This window comes from Mus pahari, chromosome 19 (assembly GCF_900095145.1).
Source record: "Mus pahari chromosome 19, PAHARI_EIJ_v1.1, whole genome shotgun sequence".
NCBI lineage: Eukaryota > Metazoa > Chordata > Mammalia > Rodentia > Muridae > Mus > Mus pahari.
The window spans coordinates 29,043,530-29,071,324 of NC_034608.1; the positions used below are offsets into that span (position 1 = coordinate 29,043,530).

The 27,795-nt window shown below is 47.6% G+C and overlaps 1 protein-coding gene across 2 annotated transcripts in view; it reads left to right on the forward strand.

Moving 5' to 3' along the window:
• Myo16 (myosin XVI) overlaps nt 1-27,795 on the forward strand; it is a 490,479-nt gene that overhangs the window by 415,670 nt on the left and 47,014 nt on the right. For both annotated transcript variants that reach the window (XM_021218659.1, XM_029531821.1), the window contains exons 30-32: nt 917-1,145; nt 2,816-3,084; nt 9,543-10,862. In XM_021218659.1, coding sequence (XP_021074318.1) covers nt 917-1,145; nt 2,816-3,084; nt 9,543-10,862 — 1,818 coding nt within the window. The remainder of the gene's footprint in view (nt 1-916; nt 1,146-2,815; nt 3,085-9,542; nt 10,863-27,795) is intronic.

The window sequence follows — 27,795 nt, forward strand, 5'->3', positions numbered from 1 at the left end:
TACACTTCCTGTTTCTGTAAAATCTCTGTAGCTCTCAAGGAAGTGTTAATCTCTAAAATTTATATAGAAACCTTAGGAATATTATGAGCAAGTATTTAAGAAACTAGGTCAGGGATCCTTGAGTGTTTCTGGAATGACCAGGAATCATGAAAGGCTATTAGTGCAGGCCAAAACAGTTGTGGGGAAGCTACACCCAAGGTCTTTCTCATTTATTTGGTCCAAGCCATCCTTGTCAGCTTGTGTTACAAAAAGACAACAAAAGAATTTTGTGCAGAAAGCTCAATCAGGGACAGGGCTGACCATCACTATCTTAGTGTTATCCTCTGTGCCATGATAAAGTTCCCCTACACAGAGGAACTTAAGGGTTTGTTTGGGCTCACGGCTCCTCAGGGATCTAGACTGCCTTGGTGTGGAACATGAGGCAGGGAGTGAACAGGAAGTGGGGGGGGGGTGGCCTATGAAGTCTCAATGCACAACCACAATGGTTCCCTTCCTCCAGCCATGGTCTGCCTGCTTTGGGCTCCTCACTCTTTCAAATGGCACCACCAACTGGAGACCAAGTATCCAAGCATCTGAGACAGTGTGGGACACCTCACATTGGAAGAGAAATTGGGATATGCTAGCAAATTCTTATTCTGGGTTGAATGTGTTAATTCTTGGTTGCTGTGCTTGTGTATTCGTGTGTGTGTTCGTGTGTGTGTATGTGTGTGTGTGTGTGTGTGTGTCTATGTGTCTGTGTGTGTGTGTGTGTCTGATTTGTATGTGTGTGTCTGTATGTCTTTGTATCTATCTGTCTGTGTCTATGTGTCTGTGTCTGTATGTCTGTGTCTGTATGTCTGTGTCTGTATGTCTGTGTGTGTCTGGGTTTATTCCTTTAGATCTGCCCACTGACCTAGGGTTGTGTTCTTTTATGAAGTTATAAGAGGGTTTCTGGCACGCCAGCACTTACTTCAGAGAATGAGCATCAAGCAGCAAGAGGTTTCCTCCATCAAGAGCTTCTTACAGAACACAGAGGACATGGCACTGAAAACCTATGATGCCCTGGTCATTCAGAATGCTTCCGACATTGCCCGGGAACATGATAGGCTCCGGAAGGAGGTCCACACTGCCTACCACAGGAACAGACAAGAGGAAGGAACCAAGAGGTAAGGTCCATCTGTAACCTTGCTTACCTATAAGATGGGTCCTGGGAGTCAGGAGCTTCTGATAGCCCTTAACACAAATCACAACTGAACAGAGAACCCGCTAGGGAACAGACGGGCATGCTGTGTTAGCCCAGACACTCCAGAAATCTCAGGGTTGCTTGCCTGGGAGATCCCTTTATGGAACACAATCTCCAGGTGTAAGTTTAATCATATAAAAATAACTTTGTTTCATTAGCCTTGTTGATATTACTTAAGCATCCCATAAAGCTCTGAGCTAGCAAAGTCAGCTAGCAAGACTTGTAACGTTCTTGAGAGGTACAAAGCATATAAGGCTGGCGAATAGAAATTTCTGGAAACCTGTTCAAAGAATTCAGACACCACTTTAAAAACATAAAGAGGTGAATAAACCCCTATGTGTGAGGCTCATTCCCTGGGAGGACAGAACCAGGCTCCTTGCACAGGCCTTCATGACTAGGTAGCTGTCAGTTTTTGCTAAAGACCCGGGGAACCTCCCGTTTCTCTCTAAAAATGACTCTCCTGCCATCACTGCCTGTGTAGAATGATTTTGTTGCTGTTGTTAAAGTGGAAATGGCTAGGTGTCTTTGCTAATTAGCCTCCAATATCTTAGAGATTACATACTGGAAAAAATATTCTTTTGTACAGAGAACTGTAATTAAACATTAGAGAGGAAACAAATCATTCGACAAGCGGCCCCGCTTCATCCTTGGTGACTTCATTTTCTACATGGGCAGCCAGCTCGTATGCTGCTGTTTTCCAGCCCTGTGGATGCTCTGACACTCACAGATATAATTATGAAGCAGATGAGAAGAAACCCCTGGTGAAGGGAACTCACCAGCGTCACACACGATTACCCCCCACCCGTGAAGGCAGAAGGAAAAACGTGAAAGCAAGACGACTAACTACTCATTCTCAGTGGCTTCCCAAAGCACATTTATCATTTTCTCTACTGGAACTAAGCAGCCATTCCACTTCCACCATTTGATTATGTGTTTTATTTGCCTGATGCAAAATTAAGTGAAGAAATGTGTGCCTGCTAATTTGTTGATACCAGGAGTTCGCTCGGCACCAGGCAACTGTGCCGAGTCACAGGAAGAATCATAATTCCATACGTAATTAGTAATTGCTGGTGAGATTAGATGGAGAGAGAGAGAGAGAGAGAGAGAGAGAGAGAGAGAGAGAGAGAGAGAGAGAATGCCAAACTGTGAATTTCCCTTGTTTGGTGTGGAGCATGCCCGTCTACCTGACAATGGAATGGTGATGAGCTCTGCAGGCTGGCTGCAACACTAACTCTCTATTAAGATGGGTTTCCCAGAAATTATCATTCAGATTGAAATTCTGCCTTTTTCATTTGCTTAAGAATCAGACTGTGAAAAATCCATTCTGGGGGATGGCTGATGGGAAGTGTGAAGCCCTATAAGTAGCTGGAACATTGCTGGGGGAGTACTGAAAGGAACCATCATAGACATCCCCAGTGCTCCAGCAGAGCCAGGCAGGCCTGGGCAGCAACCCCTGGGTGAGCAAGGCTAGTTAGAAAGGGTCCTTGCTGAGGAACTCTCTTTGTGCCAGGGGAACAGGCTCATCACTGTCACCTAAATGACACACCTGGGCCTCTGTGCTCTGTGGCTGTTTGTGTTTTGTTTTCCCTTAAGAGCTGAAGACCAAGGAGGATGCAGACATGTCCACTCCAACTCCGTGCCGGTGCCCATGGTAGTGGACAGCCTCGCCCAGGCTTTCGCCGGACCGTCCACCCGGCCCCCGTCACTGCACTCTGTGTTCAGCATGGATGACAGCACTGGCCTCCCATCGCCACGGAAACAGCCTCCACCCAAGCCAAAGAGGGACCCCAACACCCGGCTGAGTGCCTCCTATGAGGCTGTGAGCGCCTGCCTCTCAGCTGCCAAGGATACCACCGGTGAAGGTTAGCCAAGGTGGGGGGTGTGGCTGGGGGGAAGTTAGTGCTGTTCTCAGGGCTCGCTTGAGTGCTGGGTTCCGGTCTGGGCGTGCCCATGGCACCACTGTGGCCCTGATACAGTTTTTAATAGAAATAAATCCAATTGTTGGCTTGCCAGCAGCCTTTTAATCATTAAATATAAATAATATTCAAATCCTTAAGCCTCTTAGGGGAAAGCTACTTATGTGTCAGTTCCTTCTCTCTGGGTCCCACCTCTGTGCTGAGTTAACAGCTTCAATGCCAAGGCAGTTCTAGAAGTTGGTCACTACACCATATATTCACTAATTAATAAGGTAAAAAAATATTCACCAGGCTTTCCCAATCATGATCTAATTAAAATTTAAGCCTACTTTTTTTTTTTTTTTTTTTTAACGTGGAGTGAAATGACAGACGCTGAGAAGCATGGCCACGAAATTCAGTTTGTGTAACTGTCAGACTAGGCAGTAAAGGGCTCAGCTCTGATGGGTCAAGAAGCAGTTACGCAGAAAGGGGAAATGGCAACTACTCTCTACCCACTCAAAAATCATGCACTGTCTGTGTTCCCCGATGTCTGGTGCTACAACCGGACAGGATGTTCCCAAATGTATCAGGTTACAGATAAGATGCAGGGACAGATCGCACACACGGTGTGCGGTGTGCGGCGACCGCCGAGAACCTAAGTGCATGCGTTTTTTTCATGGAAATGAAAAGACCCGACTCGTGGGGAAGAGCAGGTAATAGAAGACAACCCGTGAGGATTTGAGCCTCAGACCACTGCTGTGGGGAGTTGGCGGCCGTGCCATTGTGCAAGTGTGAGGAGATTCAAGCAAATGGCCAAGTAGACACTGGGACATAGTGTCCGACGGTCTGATGTGGAGCTGAGAGATCTCAGTGGTTACGTGAATTCAACGAAACAGGAATATCGCAAAACGACAATCTCGTTTTAAAGAAAGATCCAGGATTCTGACCCCTGACAGACACCTAGAGCAGTGGCAACATTGGAGATTCCCTCAGAGTCAGTCACACTCCTTAGGATCTTACTGCAACTTGATATGACTGGTTGATATCCACAGGAGGCCTGCCTGTTTTTTTTTGGAAGAGAGAAGGAATGTGTGGATGGGGAAGGGCAGAGGTGGGGGAACAATTAGGAGGACAGGAAGAAGGGGAGACTTAGGATGGATACAAAAACTAAATTAATAATAGCAACAATAAATAATAATAATAATAATAATAATAATAAAATAGAATATAATGGAGCTGAGAGAAAGAAACAATGAAAGAAACAAAGAGAGAGTTGGGGGATGTCTTGATGGTTAAGAACACTGGCTATTCTCCCAAGGACCCAAGTTTGTTTTCCAGAATGCACATGGTTACCCACAATCATCTGTAACTCCATCCAGTTCCAGGGGATCTGATATCCTCTGACCTGTGGGCACCAGACATGTATGTGGTGTACATACATACCTGCATGTAAATAAAAATTAATCTTTTTATAGAAAGAATAAGATAAGGGGGCTAGAGAGATGGCTCAATGGTCAAGAGCACTGAGTGTTCTTTCAGAGGTCCTGAGTTCAATTCCCAGCACCCACATGGTGGCTCACAATCATCTGTAATGAGATCTGATGCCCTCTTCTGGTGTGCCTGAAAACAGCGGCAGAATACTCAAATACATAAAATAAATAAATCTTTTTTTTTTTTTTTTTTTTTTTTTTTTTTTTTTTTTTTTTTTTTTAAAGAAAGAGTAAGATAAGAAAGGTTTTTACAGCAATTTCGGCTCAAAAGTAAAGGCTGCTATTTTGATGTACCAGTTGTATTTCCAAATCTTCTAGGAGGTATTGTAAGAGAAGCTCATGTGTCCTCCATGCATGTGCAGGGTAGAGGGTCTGGTACAAGATGCAAGAGGCCTGCACAAAGGAGAGCAGTGGAGGCCAGAGGGCCATGTAGAGAGTCTGCAGTCGATGTCCTTCCCAGATACAGTAACTGAGAACAAAGCCTGGCAGGAAGCTGGCTTGCCCTTCCACAGGGCCCGTGAGAATCAGCTTCCAGTCATCACAACACCTGAGACATGGGGAGAGGGGCGTCAGAGCAGTGGCATAGAGAGTTGCCAGGGCCACAGCTGGAGGGGGGAGGGGCAATCTCAGAGGAGTGAGGCGAACAAGAAGAGAAGATGCTTAAACAATGTGGGCAATGAGACAGACAGGCATCTAGCACTCTGAGGGGAGTGGGATGGGGAGGTGGTGTCCTGAGACTGGAAGGAGGCTAAGGTCCCCCAGTACGAACGAGACTCAACACCACAATGTCTGTGAAGTCAAGCCCCATTTCTCTTTGCACCTAGCAAGCAGGCTCTATCATCTTCCTGCATTAGTCCTCAGATAGTCTTGTGGGGCCCAATCCAAGGTCCCCAAGTTAATGCAGAATGGATCCATGCCCGGTGCTGGAGGCAGACACACATGAACAATAACACAAGAGGTGCTGGGCCCAAGCAGAACCACACAGGGAGAACTGGAAACCAGGAGCTCCTAAACCTATCCTCACAGTCGCTGGTCTTCCTCTTCCTGCCTTTAAATTCTTGCCTGGACCATGTCTTGTTTTGGGGTGATGATAGGACCAGGTTGTGCCGGTATGGATGTGACTTAGATGCCACCAATGTATCTAAACACAGAACCCCACAGGGAAATATCTCGTGTGTGGAAACGTGTCTCTCCTCCCAGAACTTAGGACGTGTTGGCCGTGACTTCAGGATGGCTCCAGTGGGAGTGAAATCTCCAAGCCTGTGAGACTGGAAATGCAGCGTGGCTTCTTCTGAGCTCTGTCAGACACCAAAACTTGCCTCGATGTTCCACCCCGTGACCAGGGTTGTTTTGGGGGCTCCATTTCATTGGCATTGTTGAGTTCTTGTGACTATTTTATACGTAAACTTGGAAACTAAAAAAAGGAAAACTCTTGAAATAAGTAAATTTTAATTGTCCCCACATCCGTACTTGCAAATCAGCTGATCACACGCACGTACCCTGAAATAGCCACAAGACCAAATTAGGCTTCGGTACTCTAGCTATAGCTTCCCTAATTTTAGCTTATGAAGAGTAAAGATTCCTAGTCCTGGCCCACAGAGACTCCAAATTAATACTGAGAGGGTACAGCAGGAGGCTGTGTTCCCCGCAGAATTGCTGCCTCACCCTAGGCCAGGCACCTGCTGAGGTACCAGCCATAATTTGAGGAGCACTGTCTAACTCCCATGACTCTTCCCCATGGTCAATTGCCTGCTGAGTGGTTGAAAGAAAAGGGACGGGGTGCTTACTGACATAAGGGGCTTTATTCTCAGTATTTCCCATCCTAACAGCCTGTGGCAAATCATCATGGCCCTGTGCAGGTGGGGGAAACTGAGTCAGGGAGCAGGATGTGGTATGCCCTAGTCATTCAGACACCCAGCTTTGTTCCAGCCAGGGAGACTCCAGAACTTGGCTGCTCCATCTAACAGGCTTCTCCTCATCGAAGAACACAAAAGACTTTACCTCTGGAGCAAGCCTGGAGGGGAGCTTTTCTAGTGTTGCTTAGCAACCCACCCAAACTGTGATTTAAACAAGATGATGGCTGTTGCTCTGTCTCTCAGGCTCTGGGTCTCAGGTGATGTGGATTGTCTGGTGGTTCGCACTCAAGGTCCCACATGAAGTCGGCTACGATGATATAGAATCGGGTCACCAGGTCTGGTGCCTTAGTCCTGTGACACCTCAGCATCCAAGGGTTTCTGTATGTGTCTCTAGCTGGTCTCTGCTTTTGCTTTGATGGCATGGAGACTTCCAGGGTTAATGTGGACAATCACTCATCGTAGGAGCGGGGACTGGGGGGAGATGGATTGAGAGCCACCTTTTATGTTCCACCTCCAGGAGGAATGAAGAATTGTTTCAACCTCACCTGTCCGCCAGAACAGTCCCAGCATCCTGTCTAGGTTTGGGAAAGGAGATATACATTCAATCGCTCGGTGTGGGCTGAAAAATAAATCTGTGGCAAACGGTTTTTGAAAATCCAATAGGCTTCAGTCCACTCTGAACTAAGCAATTCATTCTCTACTCATAGAGTCACCTAGGTGACAGAAGGGCCACCTCCCGAGGCTCCCAAAGCCTCCTTCCCACATCCCCCAATGCCTGAGGTTTGGGCTAAAGTTCCTTAAGCAGTGAGAGTTCCTGACTCTTTCAAGGCCACGGTTTTCTCCTTGTGTTCGCTTGGGTAAGGTTCATTAGACTTGTGATATAAAATGATAGTCCACATCTGCTAGACAGACATATTCCTGCCTGAAAGGGGACATGAGATGACACTCATGGTCTGTGCATGACATTTAGAACAACAGTCAGCTAGTGTTGTAAGGATCTCTATGGGAATAGAGTCCTGCCCCTGACCATCATCTTCCTAGGCTCTGAGGTTGATGCTCTGGGGTCTTAGGTGCTCCCTTTGAATTACAGTTCTTCATCTTGACAGTGATGTAGCCTTGTGGCTGATGCTTTCTCAGCCTGTTCCCTGCACATGACATTCTGGAAGCCAGAGTCTCTTCTCCAGGCAGAGCTGCTGCCAATTTTCAGGGACAAAGTGCCTTTTACACTTGTGTGAGCTGCTTGTGAATCAATCCCTAACACATCTCATTAGTCAGCAACCATAACCACAGCTCCCCTGCATTCTGTTTTCTTCACTGTCTGTGGCAATGCTTACGCCCACGGCCTCGGTTCTTTGGAACTCCTTTGGAGAGATCAATGAGGAACAACCCAGGTCTTTCTGAAGTTTTCGTAGAGGGTGTTGTTGGCAAAGTGCTGGGCTCCAACTTCAGAGCAGGTTTCATGGAGGTCCAGGTCCTTTCTCCATGTTTGCATAGTATGTCGTCCTCAAAACACACCGAGAAGCACTAGTGGGTTCATAGACCAAGAAAGCCCTGCTCCTTTATGGTAGAAAGTTCTTTGTCCCATCTCTTCATTGTCACACTGGAAAGACTCTAGAAGCAGCTATGTCCCCCTGCCATTACAAATCCTTAGCCAGGCCAGCTAGATATCCCCCCCCCCCGCCCTCTGACTGTAGCCTAAAGCCCTCCTCAGCTTTGTACGGCTTCTTCAAGCTTTTACCCCGTATCTGCCCTGGCTCCTCTCAGAGCTTCCTCAGGGGCTTCGGGCTTCAGTTAAGGGTCACTTCAACACTGACTTTCTAGAGTGAGGTCACTGTCCCCATCAGGTTCCAATATCTACACTGCGTATCTGGGATTATATAACAAACTTTCCAGAAGGCAGTGACCTTAGATCCAAGGGTTGCTGGCAGTGTTCTCTCATGGGTTTGACCTATCATACTAAGCAGTTCTCTGTACAGTGTGATCATAGCTGTCTTTGAAGTGCAGGCCCTTAAAGGCATGGCTCATACATTTCTGGGTTTGACAGGAAAGTCTTTGGATCGTCTGACCTCAGTCCTTCACCTCCACAAGTCTTCTCTCCCCTTGAAGCATCTTCTCCACTTGGCATCTCTTTCCCTCCCTGAGGCCTCTTCACACATCCAGTGGAGGGTCCGCTGTGAAAAGTCCACACTGCTCAGGAGAACTTTGGGTTCACTCAGAGAGGCTCCTGCTACAACAGGGAGCAAGCAGAAGCTACGATGCCAGGGCCCAGCCTCAGAAGGCAGGATGTCCTCAGCACCACCCTGTCAGCATCTCTTTCTAAGGCAGCCAGAGTCCCTCCATCTTCCACCGTAGACCTGCTGCTGCAGGTGTCTGTGAAGCGGCTCTGCGGTGGTGTTGATCCAACTGCCTTCCTAGGCAGTCTGGGGAAAGCTCGGGGCGCGCTTCTGTGGGGTCCACCCTCTAGGGAGATGGAGTGATGCAGATGCATTCGGGAGGTTAGCATTTTCCTGCTAGTAGTTGTCTACTTGTGGGAGGTCTTGTACGATACCATCGCACAACGATGGCCGTGAAGCTAGAGCCGATCATACTTTTTAGCCCTTTCTATTACGGTGTGAGCACATGTTGGAACACAAGCGAAATGCACCCACTGGTCTCTGAAGGAGTGGCTTAGCTATGTGGGTGTCCACATGGAGGCTGAGGATGGTCCAGTTATCCTGCACAATTATAGTCTAAGCCCCTACTCATTTGCAAACATCCCGAACCCGCCAGGCCCTGTTACCCCGGAGAGTAGAAGCCTTATCTTAATGTATCTGCTGCAGTTCTGTTTCTGTGGACCATCTTCCTCTGTGTATAGACTGCGTCTTGGGCACCGTTTCCCTTAGTGGCCTCAAGCATCTAGGTCCTCCTCCAGACTCCTAGAAGGTGGAAAGAGCACAAGCCAGGAGTCTTTTCTGCTCAAAGGACGTAAGGGCTGGCTGTGGCAAACAAAGCGATCCAGGGCAGGGTCACTCAATTCCGTATAGGCCTGCCTGGCTTCCCTGGGACACACTGACTCTTATATCTCTGTCTTCTGCCTTAGCTCTGACACGGCCCAGACCCCACAGTGATGATTACAGCACCATGAAGAAGATTCCCCCTCGGAAGCCAAAGAGAAGTCCCCACACGAAACTCAGTGGCTCTTATGAAGAGATCTGGGGACCACCACGGCCTTCTGGCACGATGGGCCAGGTGGGCAGGCATCAGGCCCCAGGGACACTGGGTGTGCAGTGGGCCAGGCCTGACTCAGTGCCTCAGTGCACACCACAGCTGCCTCTTCACCTGCCATTGCCACAGGGTGACTATGACGATGATACTGAGCCTGTGTACATTGAGATGGTAGGGAATGCAGCCAGGGCAGGAGGATCTGAGACCGACAGCCCTGACCAGGGCGAGTCTGTGTATGAGGAGATGAAGTACATCTTGCCGGAGGAGGGCTGTGGCCTGGGGATGCTCACCTTCCTGCCTGCCTCACCTCCTCTGTTTTTAGAGACTCGAAAAGCCATCATCTTGGAGGCTGCTGAGGGCAACTGCCAGCCCTCGAAGGATACGTGTGACATCCCCCCACCCTTCCCCAATCTGCTTCCCCACAGGCCACCACTTCTAGTCTTTCCTCCCACCCCAGTGACCTGCTCCCCAGCTTCTGATGAGTCTCCACTGACACCCTTGGAGGTGAAGAAACTGCCAGTCTTAGAGACCAACCTCAAGTACCCGGTGCAGTCTGAAGGCTCCAGTCCCTTGTCACCACAGTACTCAAAAGCACAGAAGGGAGATAATGACCAGCTGGCATCCCCTGGCTTTCCTGTGTTTAATGGGCCCAGCCGAATCTCACCACCTGCCACACCACCGCCACCCCCAGGGCCACCTCCTGCACCCTGTGGGCCACCTCCTGCACCCTGTGGACCACCTCCTGTACCCTGTGGACCACCTCCTGCACCCTGTAGACCACCTCCTGTACCTGGTGGGGCAGCCTCTGCACCCTGTGGGGCAGCCTCTGCATCCTGTGGCATGGCCCCTGCACCCTGCAGGCCACCCACCCATTTCGCCTTCCCACCAGATTCTGTCTTGGTCACTGCAGCTAAAGCACTGACTAACTCTGACCTGCCCAGAACACAGCCAAAGCCCAGTTCGGCCCCAGTACTGGGTCCCTGCAGCTCCTTTGTCAAGGCTCCATATTCACCGGGAAGGACAGCCAGAGCAGACCTCAGGAAGGCCTCATCCACCTTCTCGCCACCAAGCCCTTACAGCCCACCCAACAGCAGGCCGCTGTCCAGCCCTCTGGACGAGCTGGCCAGCCTCTTCAACTCTGGAAGGAGTGTGCTGCGCAGGTCGGCAGTGGGACGAAGGATCAGGGAAGCTGAAGGTAAGCAAAAACCCAGTGAATTCATGGTACACGTGCATAGCATAAGCCACATCTCCTGTGCATGACCATTCAGAGTAAGTGTTGATGGAAAACCTGATCTCAGGTGACCAGCAGTAATAAGCTTGGAACACTTTCTGTGATTTCTGAATGCCACCCACTGACATGACTTGACAAATTAGTGCTTGAACATGTAAACCAGGGCAAATTTGAAAAACACCTTCTCAGTTTTTTGGCACTGTTGTTTTCCTATGATACTTCCTGACAGCTTGAACATGGTATCCTTTACTGGTCTGATGTTGCTGATTTGTGTAACATAGTATCCTTCGCTGGTCTGATGTCGCTGATTTGTGTTTGATTTGCTATTATTTACCATTCACTCCCAGTGTCCTTCTGTACCATGTGAGTATCATGTTGGCACATAGTATCTGAGATTGTCATTGGTCCAGTTGCTCCTTTGTCCCTAACACCACTCCTCACTTGAGTGTGGCCCTGGATGGTTGTTTTCTTCTCTCACCTAGCAACCCAAGGAAGAGCCATGTCTGGTTCTGTTTTTGTTTTCTCAGTCACAGCTCAGTTGAAGGGAGAGTCTGTAGTCTCTTGACCATTCCAGTGAGCTGAGGGTTAGGCGGCTGCAGCTAGAGGCAGCTGCCAGCAGAAAGAAACACCCTGTGTTCTGCAAACAAGGAATGCAGCCAGCAGCACCAGTCCCTGAAGATGCTCTGACAGTCTCCGATGTGGAGCCCACCACATCACCTTCATTCCTCCATGCTCAGTGTGCTGCGCTAGCAGATCCAAAAGCCATAGAGGAATATATATAATATTCTTTTGTGAAATATCTTCTCAAGGCTCTTATCTTTTGGAGAAGAAATGAGGCATCTCACTATTCCGAGAAGTGTATCAGCTAGAGCCCCACATCCCACTGAGGATGGAGGCACCTGGTACCTGAGCCTCTGTAGACAGGAAGCATCTTCCTCAGAGGCGATCACAGGACCTGACTATAGAAGTGGGACCCGCTTGCAAACTTTATATGACCCAGCACAAGGGAAGGCCTGGGTCAAGTAGTGGGAGTGGGTGGGTAGGGGAGCAGGGGCGGGGGGGGTATAGGGAACTTTTGGGATAGCATTTGAAATGTAAATAAAGAAAATAATAATAATAATAAAAAAAAGTGGGACCCAGAGCACAGTGTTCTGTGCACTCATCAACTTGGTCATTCTTCAAGGTGTAATACATAAATATTCTAGCTCCCCTAGTTTGATGCAAGAAGTTTCATAAATAATAAAATTAGGAAAAAATTGGAAAGAAAAATGAAAAAAAAAAAAGTAGGCCAAAGCTTAGGACCTCTGACAAGGAGATGAATAACCACTCCCCAGCCATGCCTCAGTGTGCCTAATTATTTGTTTAACTAACAATTTCTCCTTAATTATGGGCTATTAGTAAATGAAGTATACTGGTAAGGAACAACAAAATGTTGCAGTTCTACAAGTCATGTTTTATCCCAACAACCAAAATGGACCCTAAAAAGAAAGCATTAAATAAGGTCAAAAAATATTATTTGAAACTAGAACTAAAAGTGTATCAGAGACCCATCGAATATGCCTTTCTATAGGTCAGAACTGGGTAGATTCATCTAGATTCCTTTCTGTCAAAAAGTAGTGAAGTCCATATAAACCTAGGGAGAGCTTATCACTTAGAAACCTCAAGGAGGGTTCTAGCCTGGGGAGATGACTCAACAGTTAACGGTGTTTGTTGTTTTTCCAGGGGATATGGGTTCTGTTCCTGCACCCACATCAGGAAGCTCACAACTGTAACTCCAGCACCAAGGCATCTAGAGCCCTCTTGTAGCCTCTGCAAGTACAGAGGCACACAGACACAAAGCTAAATAACAAAATAGACCTTTAATAAACCAAGAGAAGCCTCACGGCTGCAGAGCAGATGAGGGGTGTCGGCAGGCCTCCAAGCATGGCCTGTAAATCTGCTCCCCTCCCCCGGTCATATGTCATATCCCCCAGGTAATATAACTGAAAAGTTATAGCCTATCTATATCCCTACTCTGAGTTTTCACAAAATACATTCTAATCTGAAGAAAAAAGAAAGAAAAGCTGCTTTGAACCATTATATGATCACTTCTGTAATACCAGGAATCTCAGTGCTGTGAGCCTCGGCCGTTCCCACCCAGACGCAGGAGTTCCCAAAACACACTTAAGGGAAATCTTCCCTGGCCTGTGAGGGAAATGGGTTTATACGCTTATGTGACATGCTCTCGTGAGATAGAGCAGGGTGATCTCTGAGGATGTGAAAGGGTTATGGTAAGATAGGGAAGGGAGAGATTTAATGCCCCTGCCATGTGCTGGAGCAGCTTACATGATTATTAAGGCTTACAGGGTTTCATCCTCAGGAGAGTAAATCCACTTTCTACTGAAGGATCCCCGGGGTTGCTATTCATAGCGAATCATAGCTTAGGTTCTCAATCGTCTTCACTTGAGTCTTTATTTTGAAAGACATTTTTATACCTAAAGTCATCTAGTGTGTGGCTAATTCGCCCTTCTGGCAGGCATCAGTGGTAGCTCCCATTAATACCTGGATGGCCATGAAGTGTGGAGATTGGCTGCACATTTTGCAGGGCTCACAGTGTTTCTTTTGCTTTTTAGCATGGTGACTTGGAGCGCACTAAACTGTCAGTGAATTCCCTGTTGCAGGTGTTTTGAACACAGATGTGTTATGCAATAGCAAGTGAGAAATTGTGTAAGGTTGGTTCTCTGGTGTATAATTCTATCCCAGGACTGGAGAACTCCTTGTAGGATTTCATAAGTAATGGTGTTCATTAAAATAGTTCACTTTCTGTTTATCTTTGAGACAGAGTCTCAATTTGTAGCCTAAGCTGACCTCCAACTGATGGCAATCCTCCTGCCTTAGCTTCCAGAGTGGCGGGATTTAACAGGCACGAGTCAACATTCCAGGCTTTGGATTTTTTTTAAGAGCTAAATAATCATGGACATTCTAATAATACAGAACACAGAGTTTGGGGGGGGGGCACATAGACCTGACTGAAAAGATTAGCCATGCTGGGCTAACAGCAGTGCGGGCTTCAGGCACCATTTTAACAGCCTGCTGTTCCCACACTCTATTCTGAGGTAACTACTACAAATATGCCCATAATACAGGCGGGGAAACCGAGGCTCAGAGAGAAGATAAGCTTGCCTAGTGCTCCTCTGCAAAGCCTGACAGAGCAGTGGGTCTGTCCAGAACAGCTCTTTCCACAATTCTTTCCTTGATGCTGCCTGAGAAAAGATCAGGGGTAGAGAGGGGTTAAATACATATTTTATCGCTTCCGTGTGACAGTAACAGTCACAGAGCTGGGGTGAGAAGACTCAAGAATGTTGAACATGTACTTTTCGGGTTACCCTATAAATTCTAGAAACAGAATTATACCATTTAGCCACTGAGGTGAAATATGACCAGATAGTTATTTGCCTTTGCCCTGTAAGAGCTGAAGTTCCAGCTAACTGCCATACGGTTTTGGTTTTCTTTTGATGGTCTGAGGATTGCCATGCTAATTATTTCTAGTTGCTTCCTTTGAAAATGTGAGGCCCTATCCAAATGGCGAAAGGAGGCTTGGCCAGGACACTAGGAGGCGCTATTGCTCTGAGTGGTAGTTCAGGCCTGGCGTGTTTGTCTTTAAGGACTCCCAGGGAACAGGATCCCAGGAAAATGCGTGTGGTAGAAGTCTGGGGAGGAAAGTAGAAGGGAGCCAGACAGAGTTAAGATGAGTTTGATTCACAAGTTATTCCCTTAAAACAAAACAAAAGCAAAACACTCATTTCATTGTTCCCTGACCCCATGAATCTGGAGCGTACAAGATGTAAACAAATACTTGGAAATGATTACAACAGAAGACTATACAACATGTCTTCCGTACAGTAGCTGGGTTGAATATTTTATGGAAACTCTACCTTCTGTAGAGCAGCCAAGAGGCACATAGAGGCTTAAATATAGACGGAGGCATAGATATATAGATATTTCCTAGACCCAGCGCCTGGTATCACTTTCATTCATGGCTTGCTTAATCCAGGTAGAAATTACCATGTTTCGAATATTCTACTCGATTATATAAACATTTCAGATAAAGAATATTTTGAGTTTGGAAGTCTGTATTTTATAAATTAAATCTTACAGAACCCTGTTTTTATTTTCGAATATTGTTTGTTTTAGGAAGGCTTTAAAGTTGGCCTGTGGGAGGTTTTGAGTGTCCTGGAGGGAACAGGTTACAGAGAGTGAGTACCTTGTGCTCTCGGATGCTTTGTCCTTTTTTTCTCACACCATTCTCCATCATTGGGTAAACTGGAAGTGCATGCTGGGGCTCGATCTTTGTTAATATTTATAAATACTTCATGTTTATGTTCTTCAAGGGGAAAGCTATATTCTTACCTCAGTCACTGCACCCAGTCTATGCCCATAAGGGTGCCCACTACCCACAGCAAGGCTGATTCTGGAAGCCGGGGTTCACTATTCGTTGTATAACCACAGCAGTGGTCATGGCTTGCATGCGCCTCCCCCCCCCCCAAAAAAAAAAAAAAAAACGCTAACAAGATCCCCATTCACTTTTGATGACACTTCCTGGAATAGACAGACGGTATACACAACCCTTCTGCTATAGGGGAAAACTTGTATTTCTAAGCATTACATCTAAACATTGCTAAATATGAAAGGCTGGAGTTCAGAAAGAACTTCCATCTTGTCTTACGCAGGAAAACAAAGGCAGCGGCGGTATCTTGAGTCAACATTTTACGAAGCTTTGACGCTTCTGTGACAGGTATGGTGCTGTACCCTGGACACTGCTTAGCAATGAGAAGCAAGATGGCACCTGCTTCCTGACTTACCAGCAGGAATCGGTGTCTGCTCCCTCGTGCTCCCTGTCTGCGAGTGCCTACTCTCCACTGACGGTGTCTGAAGTGGAAATTCCGACCTTATTGTTGTTTAATCCCTGATACATTCAAATGAGTTGGCACCACATGGAATTAGTCTGCCTCATGCAAATCTTGACCTCAAATAACAGGAGGCATCTCCCTGGCCTCTTGCCCATGGAGAGATCTTGCGCTGTCTTGTCCATGGCTGCTCTGTTTTCCTTCTGTCCTGATGCCGCCCTCTGTGGTGATGTAACTTGGGTGTCTGCGTGCTCCTTGGTGCCTAAAGGTAGCTCTAAGGCTCATGAATATTTCCAAGGCTGTAGACCGTACACAGTTCACTGCTGTATGAATCTCCTCTATGACCTGCACCCATCCACAGCCTCCCCTCACACAGAGGTTTCCCTCTTAGGCGCAGGAATCATTCTCTTGCAGTCTGGAACCATCTTGCATTAACACTACATGTTCCTCGGAGTCCAAATGAGGAAGCCTTTTGGAGAAAGGGGATAGGTATCCCCAGAGAAAGCTGGTCGCCGCTTACAACAAAGTTCCAAGAGAAACTGGGCAATGGTTCTTCTCTCGGCAGGCCTGTGGCTGTCCCCTTGCCCATGGGTATAGCGTGTCTCTAACAAGAAGGAGTCCTTTCACTAACTTCATGACTCCCCTGCATCAAGTGAGGGTATCTGTGCTTGGGGGAGGTGGCTGTGAGTTTGAGTGTCTTCTAATTCTCCGATGGCTGGAAACCTCATACTTTAGTCAGTGACACTAAGAAATATTCTTTGGCTTTTTACAAATTGATCAGTAGCCAAATTTACCCGTGCAAAGGGTAAGAGCTCTTTGTCCCCTACAGTATTTGGAAAGAACTTGTTCAATGCCTAGACGCTGGCTGTGGTTTGACATTCATCTCACAAATTACCGTAGTTTCTCTCTCCAAATACCCGAGAATTCGTATAAGCAGATTGTACAGCCAGGCTTGTGTGGACTTGCAGAGTGAATTCCATTACAGTCACTCAGTAACTCAGACTGTAAGCACAGGGCTTGCTACTGGAAATGCAAAACAATAAATGACTAAATCTTCCGTTGCCTGCCTCCTCCCAGGCAGTGTGGGATTCCCACTTCAGAGAGAGAAAGTGCAGGAGAGAAATAAACCTCTAATGTGGTGGGAATCCATGGCTGGGCTCCAAGTGTCCCTAGAACCCCTTGGATTCCTCATATGCACCTTGTTTGGGGGCAGGGAGGGGACTTCAAAAAAAATGTTATCTGATTGTCACACAATAGCAGTAACGTGGGAGAGATGATGACAAAGAGCATCAGACGTGTCCCCAAAGTACATTTCCAGTCAGGATGGGTGCGGAGCAGGTGTTGTCCCTGTGACTTTCAGGAGTGCTGGGCCAGCCCTGGCTGACAAGAAGAAAGGCAAAAGGAAAGAAAACGACGGTGGTGGTTGGATTTATGTTGATGCCGAGGGGTTACCCAGAGTCCTCATAGAAAACACACAGGCTAAGGTGTGTAGACACAGGAACCGTGAACCTTTCTTAGCTTTGGATGCAAGGAAAGACAGGAGAGAGGACAGAAGACAGCCCTCACTGCTCAGGCCCAGCGTGACATCAGGCTTCTCTCTAGAAGCTGCTTTCCCTGCTTTCCTGGTCAGCCTGGCACTTCCTTGTCTCCCTCCATCCCTTAGAGATTAGCATGGCCATCAGAATCTCCCCCGCAACAAGGTACAAAGCTCCACAAGAGGAGAATCAGTGTGGTGGTGGCTGCCGCGCTGCTACGGGCAGACCCTCACATAGTAGGAGCACCCAGACACACTGTGTACCCTGTGATGGCATTTGCGCCTAAGCATAGCTACTGAGGTTTACCTGCAGCTCTCTCCTTGGCCAGGGTGCTGACTCCTCTCCTTCAGGAGGTAGAGAGGCGGGTGTCGCCTCACTGCCTACTAAGGAGCAAGCTGAGGCTTTCCGGGTTGAGAGATCTTTCTTCATAACCATGACATCTAGCATCCTAGAGTCAGGAGTCAAACATACCTGCTAGGATGCTGTTTTTAGTCTCTGAAAACAATTAACACTAAAAGAGCGATGCGAAGGCCCTGCCTGAGAAAGTCGTTTCCTTCTGACGTTAAACTCAAGCGCATTACCCCGGAGCGGATGCGGCCAACAACGGAGGAAACCTGATTGTCAGCGGTCCCGAGAGACACCGGGACCAGGCTTGTGGTTGGGAGAATATTCTAGAATGCTGCTCCTGTTCCCTATACAGCCCTGACCCAACGTCCACCATGCTGCAGTTGGACCCCACGTCGAAGACGAGGCTAGGGCTGTCCACCGTATTCCGAGAGAGCCTCACTCCCTGTGTTCCTTCCCCTGAGGTCCCTTCCATACTCTGACTGGCGACGGTTATGGCTTGGCAGATGCGTTTTTGGTTGACATGGGGCGGGCCTGTGGTGGGTAATTTGGATTGCTCATTTGATTAGCTTAAGGAGCACCTGAGGCAACAGTGAGGCGTACATCTGGGGGCATTTTTCCAGAGAGCATTGACTGAGCAGAAAAGTCTCCCTGAATGCGGACAGCACCATCCCACAGGCTGGGTTTCTGGACTCAGTAAAAGGAGACAGAACCTAAGAGTCGTCAGCCTTCTCCTCTCTCTGCTTCCTGGCTGACAGAGATGTAAGAAAGCACCTCCCTGCCTTGACAGACAGGAGCTGGCCCAGCCACCATGGCTCCTCGGCTCCGTCAGACTGTATCCCCTGAACCTTGAAGTTGACATAAACTTTCCACCCTCCCTTCAGTGGCTCCTTGCTGGGGTATTTGGTCACCACAAAGAAAAAAAAAAGCTAATGCAGCGATTGAGTTCTTATCACTAAAACAAAGCACACTGAAGCTCCATCATGGCCCACGGAGAACCTGGCATAAAAGGCAACTGACTCCGGGTAGGAATGAGGGCATCAGAGGTCATCTCACATATAGTTGACAGACACCTATCTAATCAGGACCCCCAGAAATTAAAGAGCAATGCGCCAGTCCTCAGCGTGAGCTGGGAAGGATCCTAAAGACCATGCAGATGGATGGACGATGGCCTTCAGCAGCTACCTGATCAGGACAGGAGAAAGATCGCCCCAATGCCCCCATATCATCTGCAGCACCAAGCATTCTAGAAAAAGACGGATGGGACTCTGGTCTTTTCTAAACGTTGTGGACATTGAGATGAAGTTATCGCTGATAGTCAGCCAAGTGAGCAACAAGACACACAATACACCTGTATTTGGCTCCCATGGAGGTCACTTGTGAGAAAATGTTAATTCCACCCCATCCCAGATGATGTCACTTCCGGTTGATCCTGCTACTTTACGATTCTGTGATACCTTGGGGGGGGGGGGCGGAACTAAGCAGAAGGTTGCGAAGTTAAGCATTTAGTTCAGTGTGATTTGATTGCCTAGGGAAACTGCCTTCTCATCTCATCTGTAAACCTACAGCAGCTACCATGCCAGTCAGACCAGGGCTATGCACCTGGCATAAATAGGGCATTGTTGGTTTGTTTTTTTTTTTTTTTTTTTAGAGGAGCCAAATGCATCCAAGAAGCCATTAGGCATGGAATGCACTGTCAGCAGCAGAGTCTGGTACCTAAAACTCTGAAAATGAGACAGTAGCTTCAGAGAGGGGCTGCCTTTCATGACCAGCAAAAAAAAAAAAAAAAAAAAAATTATACTGTCAACTGTTAAAGCAAGCACCTATTGTGTATGGTGTGCCTCTACTCTGGATTATAAATTAAAGTGCCATTGGAGGCTCACGGGAGAAGTCTGGTGCTCCATTCCACAAGCCACTCAGCAATTCTTAAGCAAGAGAAAAAAAGCCACCCCACCCCACCCCTGCCCAGTAGCACCTTGCCTGGTGTTTTATTCCTTTTGTGAGGAAATGGTCAGACATGATGTGCAGGACAGGATACTACCACAAACAAAGCCCGGGAGACGACTGAGCCGTTACAGTGTTTGCTGGGAGTGTCCTGTCTAGTTTCATGTCAGCTTGACACAAGCTAGAGTCATCTGAAAGGACAGAATCTCAGTTGAGAAAATGTTTCAAAAAGATCCGGCTGCAGAGAATTTTCTTGGTGATTGATAGGGCGGGGTGGGGTGCAGCTCACTGTAGTGTCATACGTGGGCTGGGGGCGCAGCTCACTGTAGTGTCATAGGTGGGCTGGTGGTCCTGGGTTCCATAAGAGAGAAGTCTGAGCAAGCCACGAGGAACAAGCCAGTAAGTGGTGCTCCATGGCCTCTTCCCTGTTCTGGCTTTCTTTGATGATAAACAGTATTATGGAAGTGTGAGCCAAATATATTCTTTCTTCCCCTCCTTGCAATGGTGTTTCATAACAGCACTAGAAACCCTAATTAAGATAAGGGCTAGGATCCTAGTAACTCAAATAAATCCCTAACAGGCATGGTGGCCCACCTGAACCTTGAACCTCCGAAGGCAGGAATGGGGAGCACTAGATAGAGCAAGCCACCTAGCAATAGCTGAGCTCTGGGCTTGATTGAGAGACCCTGTGGCAGGGAACATAGTGGAAGAACGATCAAAAGTGATTCCCAGTATCAACGTAGGGCCTCCAGATGTAGGATCACATACATGCAAACATGAATACACACACACACACACACACACACACACACACACACACACACACTCACACACACATGCATGCATCATGCCAACACACAGAGACACACGCATACACACATGCACACATGCACACAGTCATGTGCACACACAAAGAGAAAAGAAAGAACCAAAAAAGCACTTTACCTACATAAGGATTGAAGCTAAACTCTGGCTGATTCATAATTACTTGCCAAGGTAAATACCTCCCTGTGCCTGACTGTAATCATTTCTACAAGCAGCCTTGAAAATTCCACATAGTCTCAGAGCTGACCACACCCAATATCGAATTGTCCAGGGACTCATTCCCGGAGCAAACCCCAGTCGCCCCCTTCTCTGTGTCAAAATGTCTCGGGCCCTAAGTGTAAAATCCTGGTTTCTTTTCGAGATCTGCAGTTTTCTTGTTTATACCCTGGACTCTGTTAGTTTGTGAATATGGTAAGAGGCCACAGGACAACAGGATTCCCTTTCCACCCCACACTGCTTACACCTAGCCAGGGAGTGGGGCCAGGCCACAGGGACCACTGATACACAACATTGCACAAATTGTACTGCGGTATCTGCCAATGTAAGCCTTACCCAAAGTCCCATATAAACAAAAACAAACAAACAAACCAAAAAAAAAAAAACCACACCAAAAGAAACTATTAATATTCCACACATGGCTTAGGTTCAAGCATAGTTATCCAGAGAAGTGTCCACACATGGGAGTGTTTCAAAGGACAGCTTGTATGTACATGGGGAGTTTGATTTTACCGTTTCCCCCGAATGTGGAAAGAAAATAGAAGTCACTGTCAAGCAGGCTGGTCTGGGCACCATGTAAATTACAGACCTCACTGATGTAACAAAACCTGTATCAAGAAGCACCTTAAGGGTAAAGGGTTTACCTTGGCTCCATCCTCGTGGGAAGGACAGCAGAGTTGTAGCTCATAGCTGTGCCTTAGATGTGTGAGGTTGCCTGGTGACATGCTGGGGACTGAAAGAGCACAGACTGGGGCCAGTCTTGGCTATAACCCCCAGAACCCAACTCCCAGCATCCCACTTCATCTAGCAGCTCCATCTCTCCCTCTCTAACTACACCACCACCTAAGGGCTGGTGTTCAATCACAGGAGCCTGTGGAGACAGAAGCCAGTGCTCTAGCTGGGTGGACTTGTAGACTCATATCTGTGTGGTTCAATGACTATTCCTCAGCTCCAGGTTTGAGGCTTCATCTCCTGCCAGGCAGCATAAGCTCAGGTGTAATGGGGACATAGGACGCACACACAAGTCACTTGACTGAGAGTGGCCCTGTGATCCTCCTGGCGGTCCACACATCTCTTGGGGAAGTAACCAACACCCAGTAGTAGACGCTATAGGGGAAAATTGCATCTTCCACATGTTTTTTGAGAATTTGCTTCATCCTTAGTGTTTAGCTACCTCTATGTGTATGTAGCAATAGAGTCCCTGGGATTTGTAATAGATAAATCACCCTCCAGTCCTCAGAAACAAGTTACCACAGAGACTGGAGTCGCTGACCACAGAGACTCCAGCTCAGTCTCTGCCCTCAGCACACTGTTCCCCGACTCCCTGCCACATCTGCCTGCACTACATGACCTCAGCACTAACAGAGATCTGTCCAGGTTGCTTAAGTGCCACACCAGAACAGAAAGCCCCAACGGGTAGCATTAATTTCATTGCCGTGGTGGGGGTTCTCTGCTGGTCGTTCATCCAGGTTGAAGTCATTACTCTAATTTCGGGGTAAGGGAGGGTATGAGGGGAAAGGTTTGTGCTTGTTCATGGTGTTGGGAGATCTTCAAACCGTCTTCTTAATTGTGGTCATTAGAAAGCGTGCCCATCCGACCCAACTGGAAGTCAGAGTGTATCCCCATGTCTGTGTGATTTAAAACATCTTAGGAGCCCTCAGCGACAACTTTGGAAAACACGTTTCATCAAACAGATAATGAAATTATTCTTTGACATGGTCTCAAGACTTGTAGCTCCTTCCAGGACTTAAAAAAAAAAAAAATCACAGGTTAACTTCAGGCAAAATAATAACTAAAAATCAAACTCATTATTAAACTAGCTATCATACGAAATGTTGCTGTTTTTTCATAGATTTAGAGAAATCGTGAAGAGGAATAAGTTTGATTTGTTCATTCAAGATAACATGTGTGGATCTCTTTGGTTCCAAAGCACTAAGTTGCATGGATTTAATTTCTCTCTCTCTCTCTCTCTCTCTCTCTCTTTGTCTCTCTCTCTCTCTCTCTCTCTCTCTCTGTGTGTGTGTGTGTGTGGTACATGCATTCACACCCTAGTATGTGGGTGTGCATGTGCTCATGTATGGCAGAGATCAACACCAGGTATTTCTCAATCGCTCACCACCACAGTTTTTTTGAGTCTCACATTGGACCTCACTGACTTGATAGACAGATGGGCCAGTGAGTCCCTGCCTCCTTCCCATCTCTGTCTCTGAGCACTGGGATTACAAGTACACACTGCCATATCTTACTGTTTACAATGGGTGGTGGAGATTTGAACTTGGATCCTCGTGCTTGCACAGTAACACTTTACCTATCGGCTCACCTCCCCAAGCCCGGGTGCAAGAGGAGAGCGTATTTTCCTTGTAAACAGGGATGTCTGAGACCCCCCCCCCCAATGTCACATGGGGTTGGCATATGTGTTTCACAGAAGCCACTGGGCCTTCAGGCTCGTGAAATTTCCACTCAGAGTGTTCTCTCCCCTTTCCTTTCGAAGTGCTTATCCAGACCCACTGAATTAACTCACCAATTCACACAGCCTTACGTCCTTTCGATCCTGTTACAGCAGGTGGGAACAGTAGATCCCAGAGGGACAAGAGAGAAAGTAACAGGGAGAGAGGATTCCTGCCCTCTGACTGGAGGCCAGAGAGGGGCTCACACCGGGAGGATTTATAACGTTTGTGATATCGCATTTCAAAGTCAGCATCAGGCTACATGGAACGGACTGATTTGTTTTTCTTGCTATTTACACAGTCTCACTGTGCAGCCTCAGAGACCTACTTGCCTCAGCCTCCAGGGCTGAGATTCAAGGTGTGTGACCATGCCAGACTGGCTTTCTTTTTCTTTCTCAATCCAGTTACTTGCAAACATAAAACAGGCTATACAGTTTTCTGAATTCTGGAGTACTTACGTAGACCTGGTGACATATCTTGGGCACGAGACCCAGTGTAACCCTGAAATCCATATCTGTTATGTGCACCTTGTACATATAACAAGAGGACGTTTCTTTCATTAATTTACTCACTTACATCTCACTTTCAACCCCTTTGCTCCCAGCCCCCCCTCTCACAACTCCTCTCCCCACTCTCGCCTTCTCTTCTCCTCTAAGAAGGGGGAGCCCCTCCCAAGTATCGCCCCACATGCACCCTGGCACATCAAGTCACTGCAGGCTTAGTCGCATCCTCTCCCACTGAGGACAGTCAAGGCATCCCAGTGAGAAGAACAGCATCCACGGCCAGGCAACAGAGTTAGTGATAACCCCCACTCCAGTTGCTGGGAGACGTGCATGAAGACCAAGCTGCTCACCTGCTACATATGTGTGGGAAGCTGAGATCCAGCTCATGCTCACACTTTGATTCGTGATTCAGTCTCTGGGAGCCTCCAAGGGTCCAGGTTAGTTGACCCCGTTGGTCTTCGAGTTCCTATCCTCTTTGGATCCTCCAATCCATGCCACCCACACCCCTAATTCCTCCACAAGAGTCCCAGAATTCCATCTGATGGTTGGCTGTTGGTCTTTGCATCTGTTGCCCTTGGCTGCTGGGTGGAGACTCTCAGAGGACAGTGACAAAGAAGGTGGTTTTTGGTATTTTATAACATTGAGCTTGGATTCACACTGTGTAATTTTTCACTTTGGGTACATCAATACTCAGAATGCCTGGGGTCCACAGCCTTTCTGGTTTGGGAGATTCAGAAATATATTACTGTTCTTCGGTGTTTTTATTTTTTTCACAGTTGACTCCCTGAGGTTCTTTATGGCAAGGGAAACCCCAGCACCAACTGGCCATTTGGTGATCCCTTCTGGTAGCTCTGGATGGAATGTGAACCCACAGGTGATTCAGTTGTCACCTTCCCATTTGATTCTCATCTCCGGGTGGCCGGCGTCCTCTCTGTGGCAGTCACTGCCATGGCTGAGTGTAGATCTATGAATCCATCCTTTGGAGACTCAAGGGATTATCAGGGCCCTGTCTGTCAACCACAGGTGCAACAGAGCCACCAGCCAAGGCTGTCTGAAACAAACAAACAAACAAACAAACAAACAACAAAAGCAGTCTCAGCAGTCCAGTAAGTTTGTAATTTGACCTGCAATCCCCAGAGAGATTTTCCTTGCATTGTCTGAAGCCCTCAGAGTAGCCACTGCACAGGGTGGGCAGGTGGCAGCCACCGTACCCCAGACTCAACACTAGTCTCTCCATACCAAGTGCTCTATGTTCTGGGCATCTAAGCCCAGGCTTGTGATCTCTCTGTGTCCAGGCAGCAGGATCCCAGGGTTTCAGACCTGTTCTCTCTCTCTCTCTCTCTCTCTCTCTCTCTCTCTCTCTCTCTCTCTCTCTCTCTTCTTTCACGTTGCTGCTTCTTCCTGGCCTGGGTCACTCTGCCAAAGGACTTGCATCGCTCGCTTTCCATCTAGACCAGGTGTGACAGCCTTCCAACAGAAAGTTGAGGGCTCCATCCTTTCCCCTTGCTTTCCCCTTCAAGCAAGCAGCACTGTGTGCCTGAAGGGATGTCAGCCACCATACTGCCTCTGTGCACTGTCTCGTGGCTTCTGAATCTGCAGTCCACCTGCTACTGAGGGGACAAGAGCCTAGCAGCTCTATCAGAGAGACCCTACAGCCTAGAAGATCACAGTTAGTGATAGCTCCTGACGGCTGGTTCTGGGTTCAAGGATTCCCGCCCCCTCCACCCTTTGTGGCAGATTTTGAATAAACAGGACCAAAAAAGAGATACAGTTAGTTAAATTTAAAGGGAAGTTGGCAGGACTTAATTTTCTGTGCATTTTCTGGGTGTGAGAGCCCTGTTTACACTGACAGTCACTCCCTAGCTTTGCCATTCCTGCCTTCTTCCCCGGCTGGGCACATATGTTGTTGGAGATAACCAGTCTGTGTCCTCTGTTGGTGTTTCCTCACGGAATGCATCTCTCCACGCTTGGCAGAGAGTGGGTGGCAGGAGTTACGCGTGGGGACAAGCAAACATTCCTCTTCCACCCAACCCAACCCAATCCCTTGCAAAGGTATCCTTGTCCTTGCTGCTGGGGAGGCGAGCAAGCTAGAAGAGTCCCCTTCCTGGGAGCAGGGGCATCATGGGAATGGAACCGCAAAGCCCAACTTGGGACGCATGCGTGCGTGCGCATGCACGTGTGTGTGTGTGTGTGTGTGTGTGTGTGTGTACGTGTGCATGTGTGTGTACATGTGTGTGCATGTATGTGTGCTTGTGTGCGTGCGTGTGCATGTGCATACAGATGCAGTTTTGTTGTTTATTGAATTTTTATACAATATATTTTGATTACTTATTCTTCCTCCAACTCATCCCAGATCCTCCCTACCTACCTAACTCTATGCCCTGACTCTTTAAAAATAAATAAATAAATCACTCACACACACACACACACACACACACACACAAAACAAAAAACATAAACCATTATATATATATATATATATATATATATATATATATATATATATATACACTAAAGAGATGTAAGACCACACACACACACAGAGATAAAGACTACAAAACAGAGTTCATATTGTATTGGCTAGCAACCCTCCCTAGACTTCTTAGAGCTGAGATGATAGAGAACCATTCAGTTTTGTCCATACTGATAATTCCCAGGGGCTGCAAGGTTGTGCTTTTAAAGGGTTTCTGAAATCATACATTCTCACAGAGGTACCTCCAGTCTACCTAGTGCTGATTGGTCCACTTGCCACACAGACAGGTTCTGGGTTCCTGGATCCCCCATCACCAGCATTGCTGAAACTTCTTTCCACCCACTTCTGCCCTGGTCCTATGTGCTTGTGGTGGATTAGAATTGTGCTGCACAGAGCTGACTCCAGGCCTGCCTGCTGCCTTCGTGTCCTTACACGCTCTTCTCCTTCAGGGATGCCTTGCCTCTCTCTCCTGAGTACCTCCAAGTGGGAGATCTCCTAGTCAGAGCTGCCAGGAAGCTGATATATTTACAGAACTCTTTCCACTAGCTCTGTCTTTCTGAAGGACCACGAGGCAAGTGCTTGGGCCGTGCCAAAAGAAAACTTGCCACAGTCCATAGGCTGCAGCTGGAGACAGGAAGGGCAGGCTGGTGGGAGCCTGGCCTGAAGAAAACACAGGTGTGTGGCCCCTTCAGGAACATGAAGGTGGAGAAGTCTGTAGGCTCAGGAATAATGGATCCCAGTAAGATCTGTATTCTAGAAGAGTCCTTGTCCCCTTGAGGTCATAAAAGAGAGAAGAAAAAGATAAGATCTAGGGTTCTGAAGGAGTAGGTTTGCAGTGGGCTTTACAAAGAACAAAGGACAACCTCTTTTTTTAAAAAAAGAAATGCCCACTTCTCCACAGCTGACACAGATGAACCTTTCTTATTTGTTGGGATTTTGCTTCATGTGTGTATTGCTATATGGGAATTGAACTCACACATCCTTGCATATGCTCCTGATAGGCAAACATATGCTCCTGGTAGGCAAATACTGTACCACTGGATTACCTTCATGAATCCTTACATGTGAGCGATCGTCTTCTGCAGAGTGATGAGAGAATTAGCCCTATCAGAAGTCAAAGGGAGACTGCCCCATGCAACCCAGGCTAAACTTAGCCTGATATAAACTCACTGCCAGTTTCAGGTCAAAGAAGGTCTGTCCAGGTCTTAGCACATACCATCTGTGTGCATTTGTTACCAGGGCTGAGCTGTAATTCCTGGATCCTAAAAGCCAGATCCTGGGAGGGGAGGGGGGGCAGGCCCTCCCTCTGTATTTTCAGTTTTCCTTAATGCCCAGCAGCAAAGGGCAAGTGCTGTGCCTTTCCAGAGCAGTCCAGTGGCCTTTCCCAAGAGGGATCTTCCTCGTGTGTCGCCCAGGAGTCGTAGCCAGTGGGAGTAATGAGTCTGACCACATCCTTACGGATTTTCTACCTCGCATAGCACTCTCAGCCTTAACTCCTGTAGACAGCTCTAGTTTGGTTCCCTCCAGTGTTACTGAAACCCTGATCCCAGCTCATGTTATTCCAAAACATGAGCAGAGGTTATCTCAGGTAAAAAAAGGTAACTAAAAGAGGGAATATATACATATATATAATCTTAAAGAGACACTCCGCTGCCTGTCCGGTGCCCATTATCCTTGACTGAACTGAGACTCTTGGCTAAGTCCAGCCCCACTCCTTGCCAAT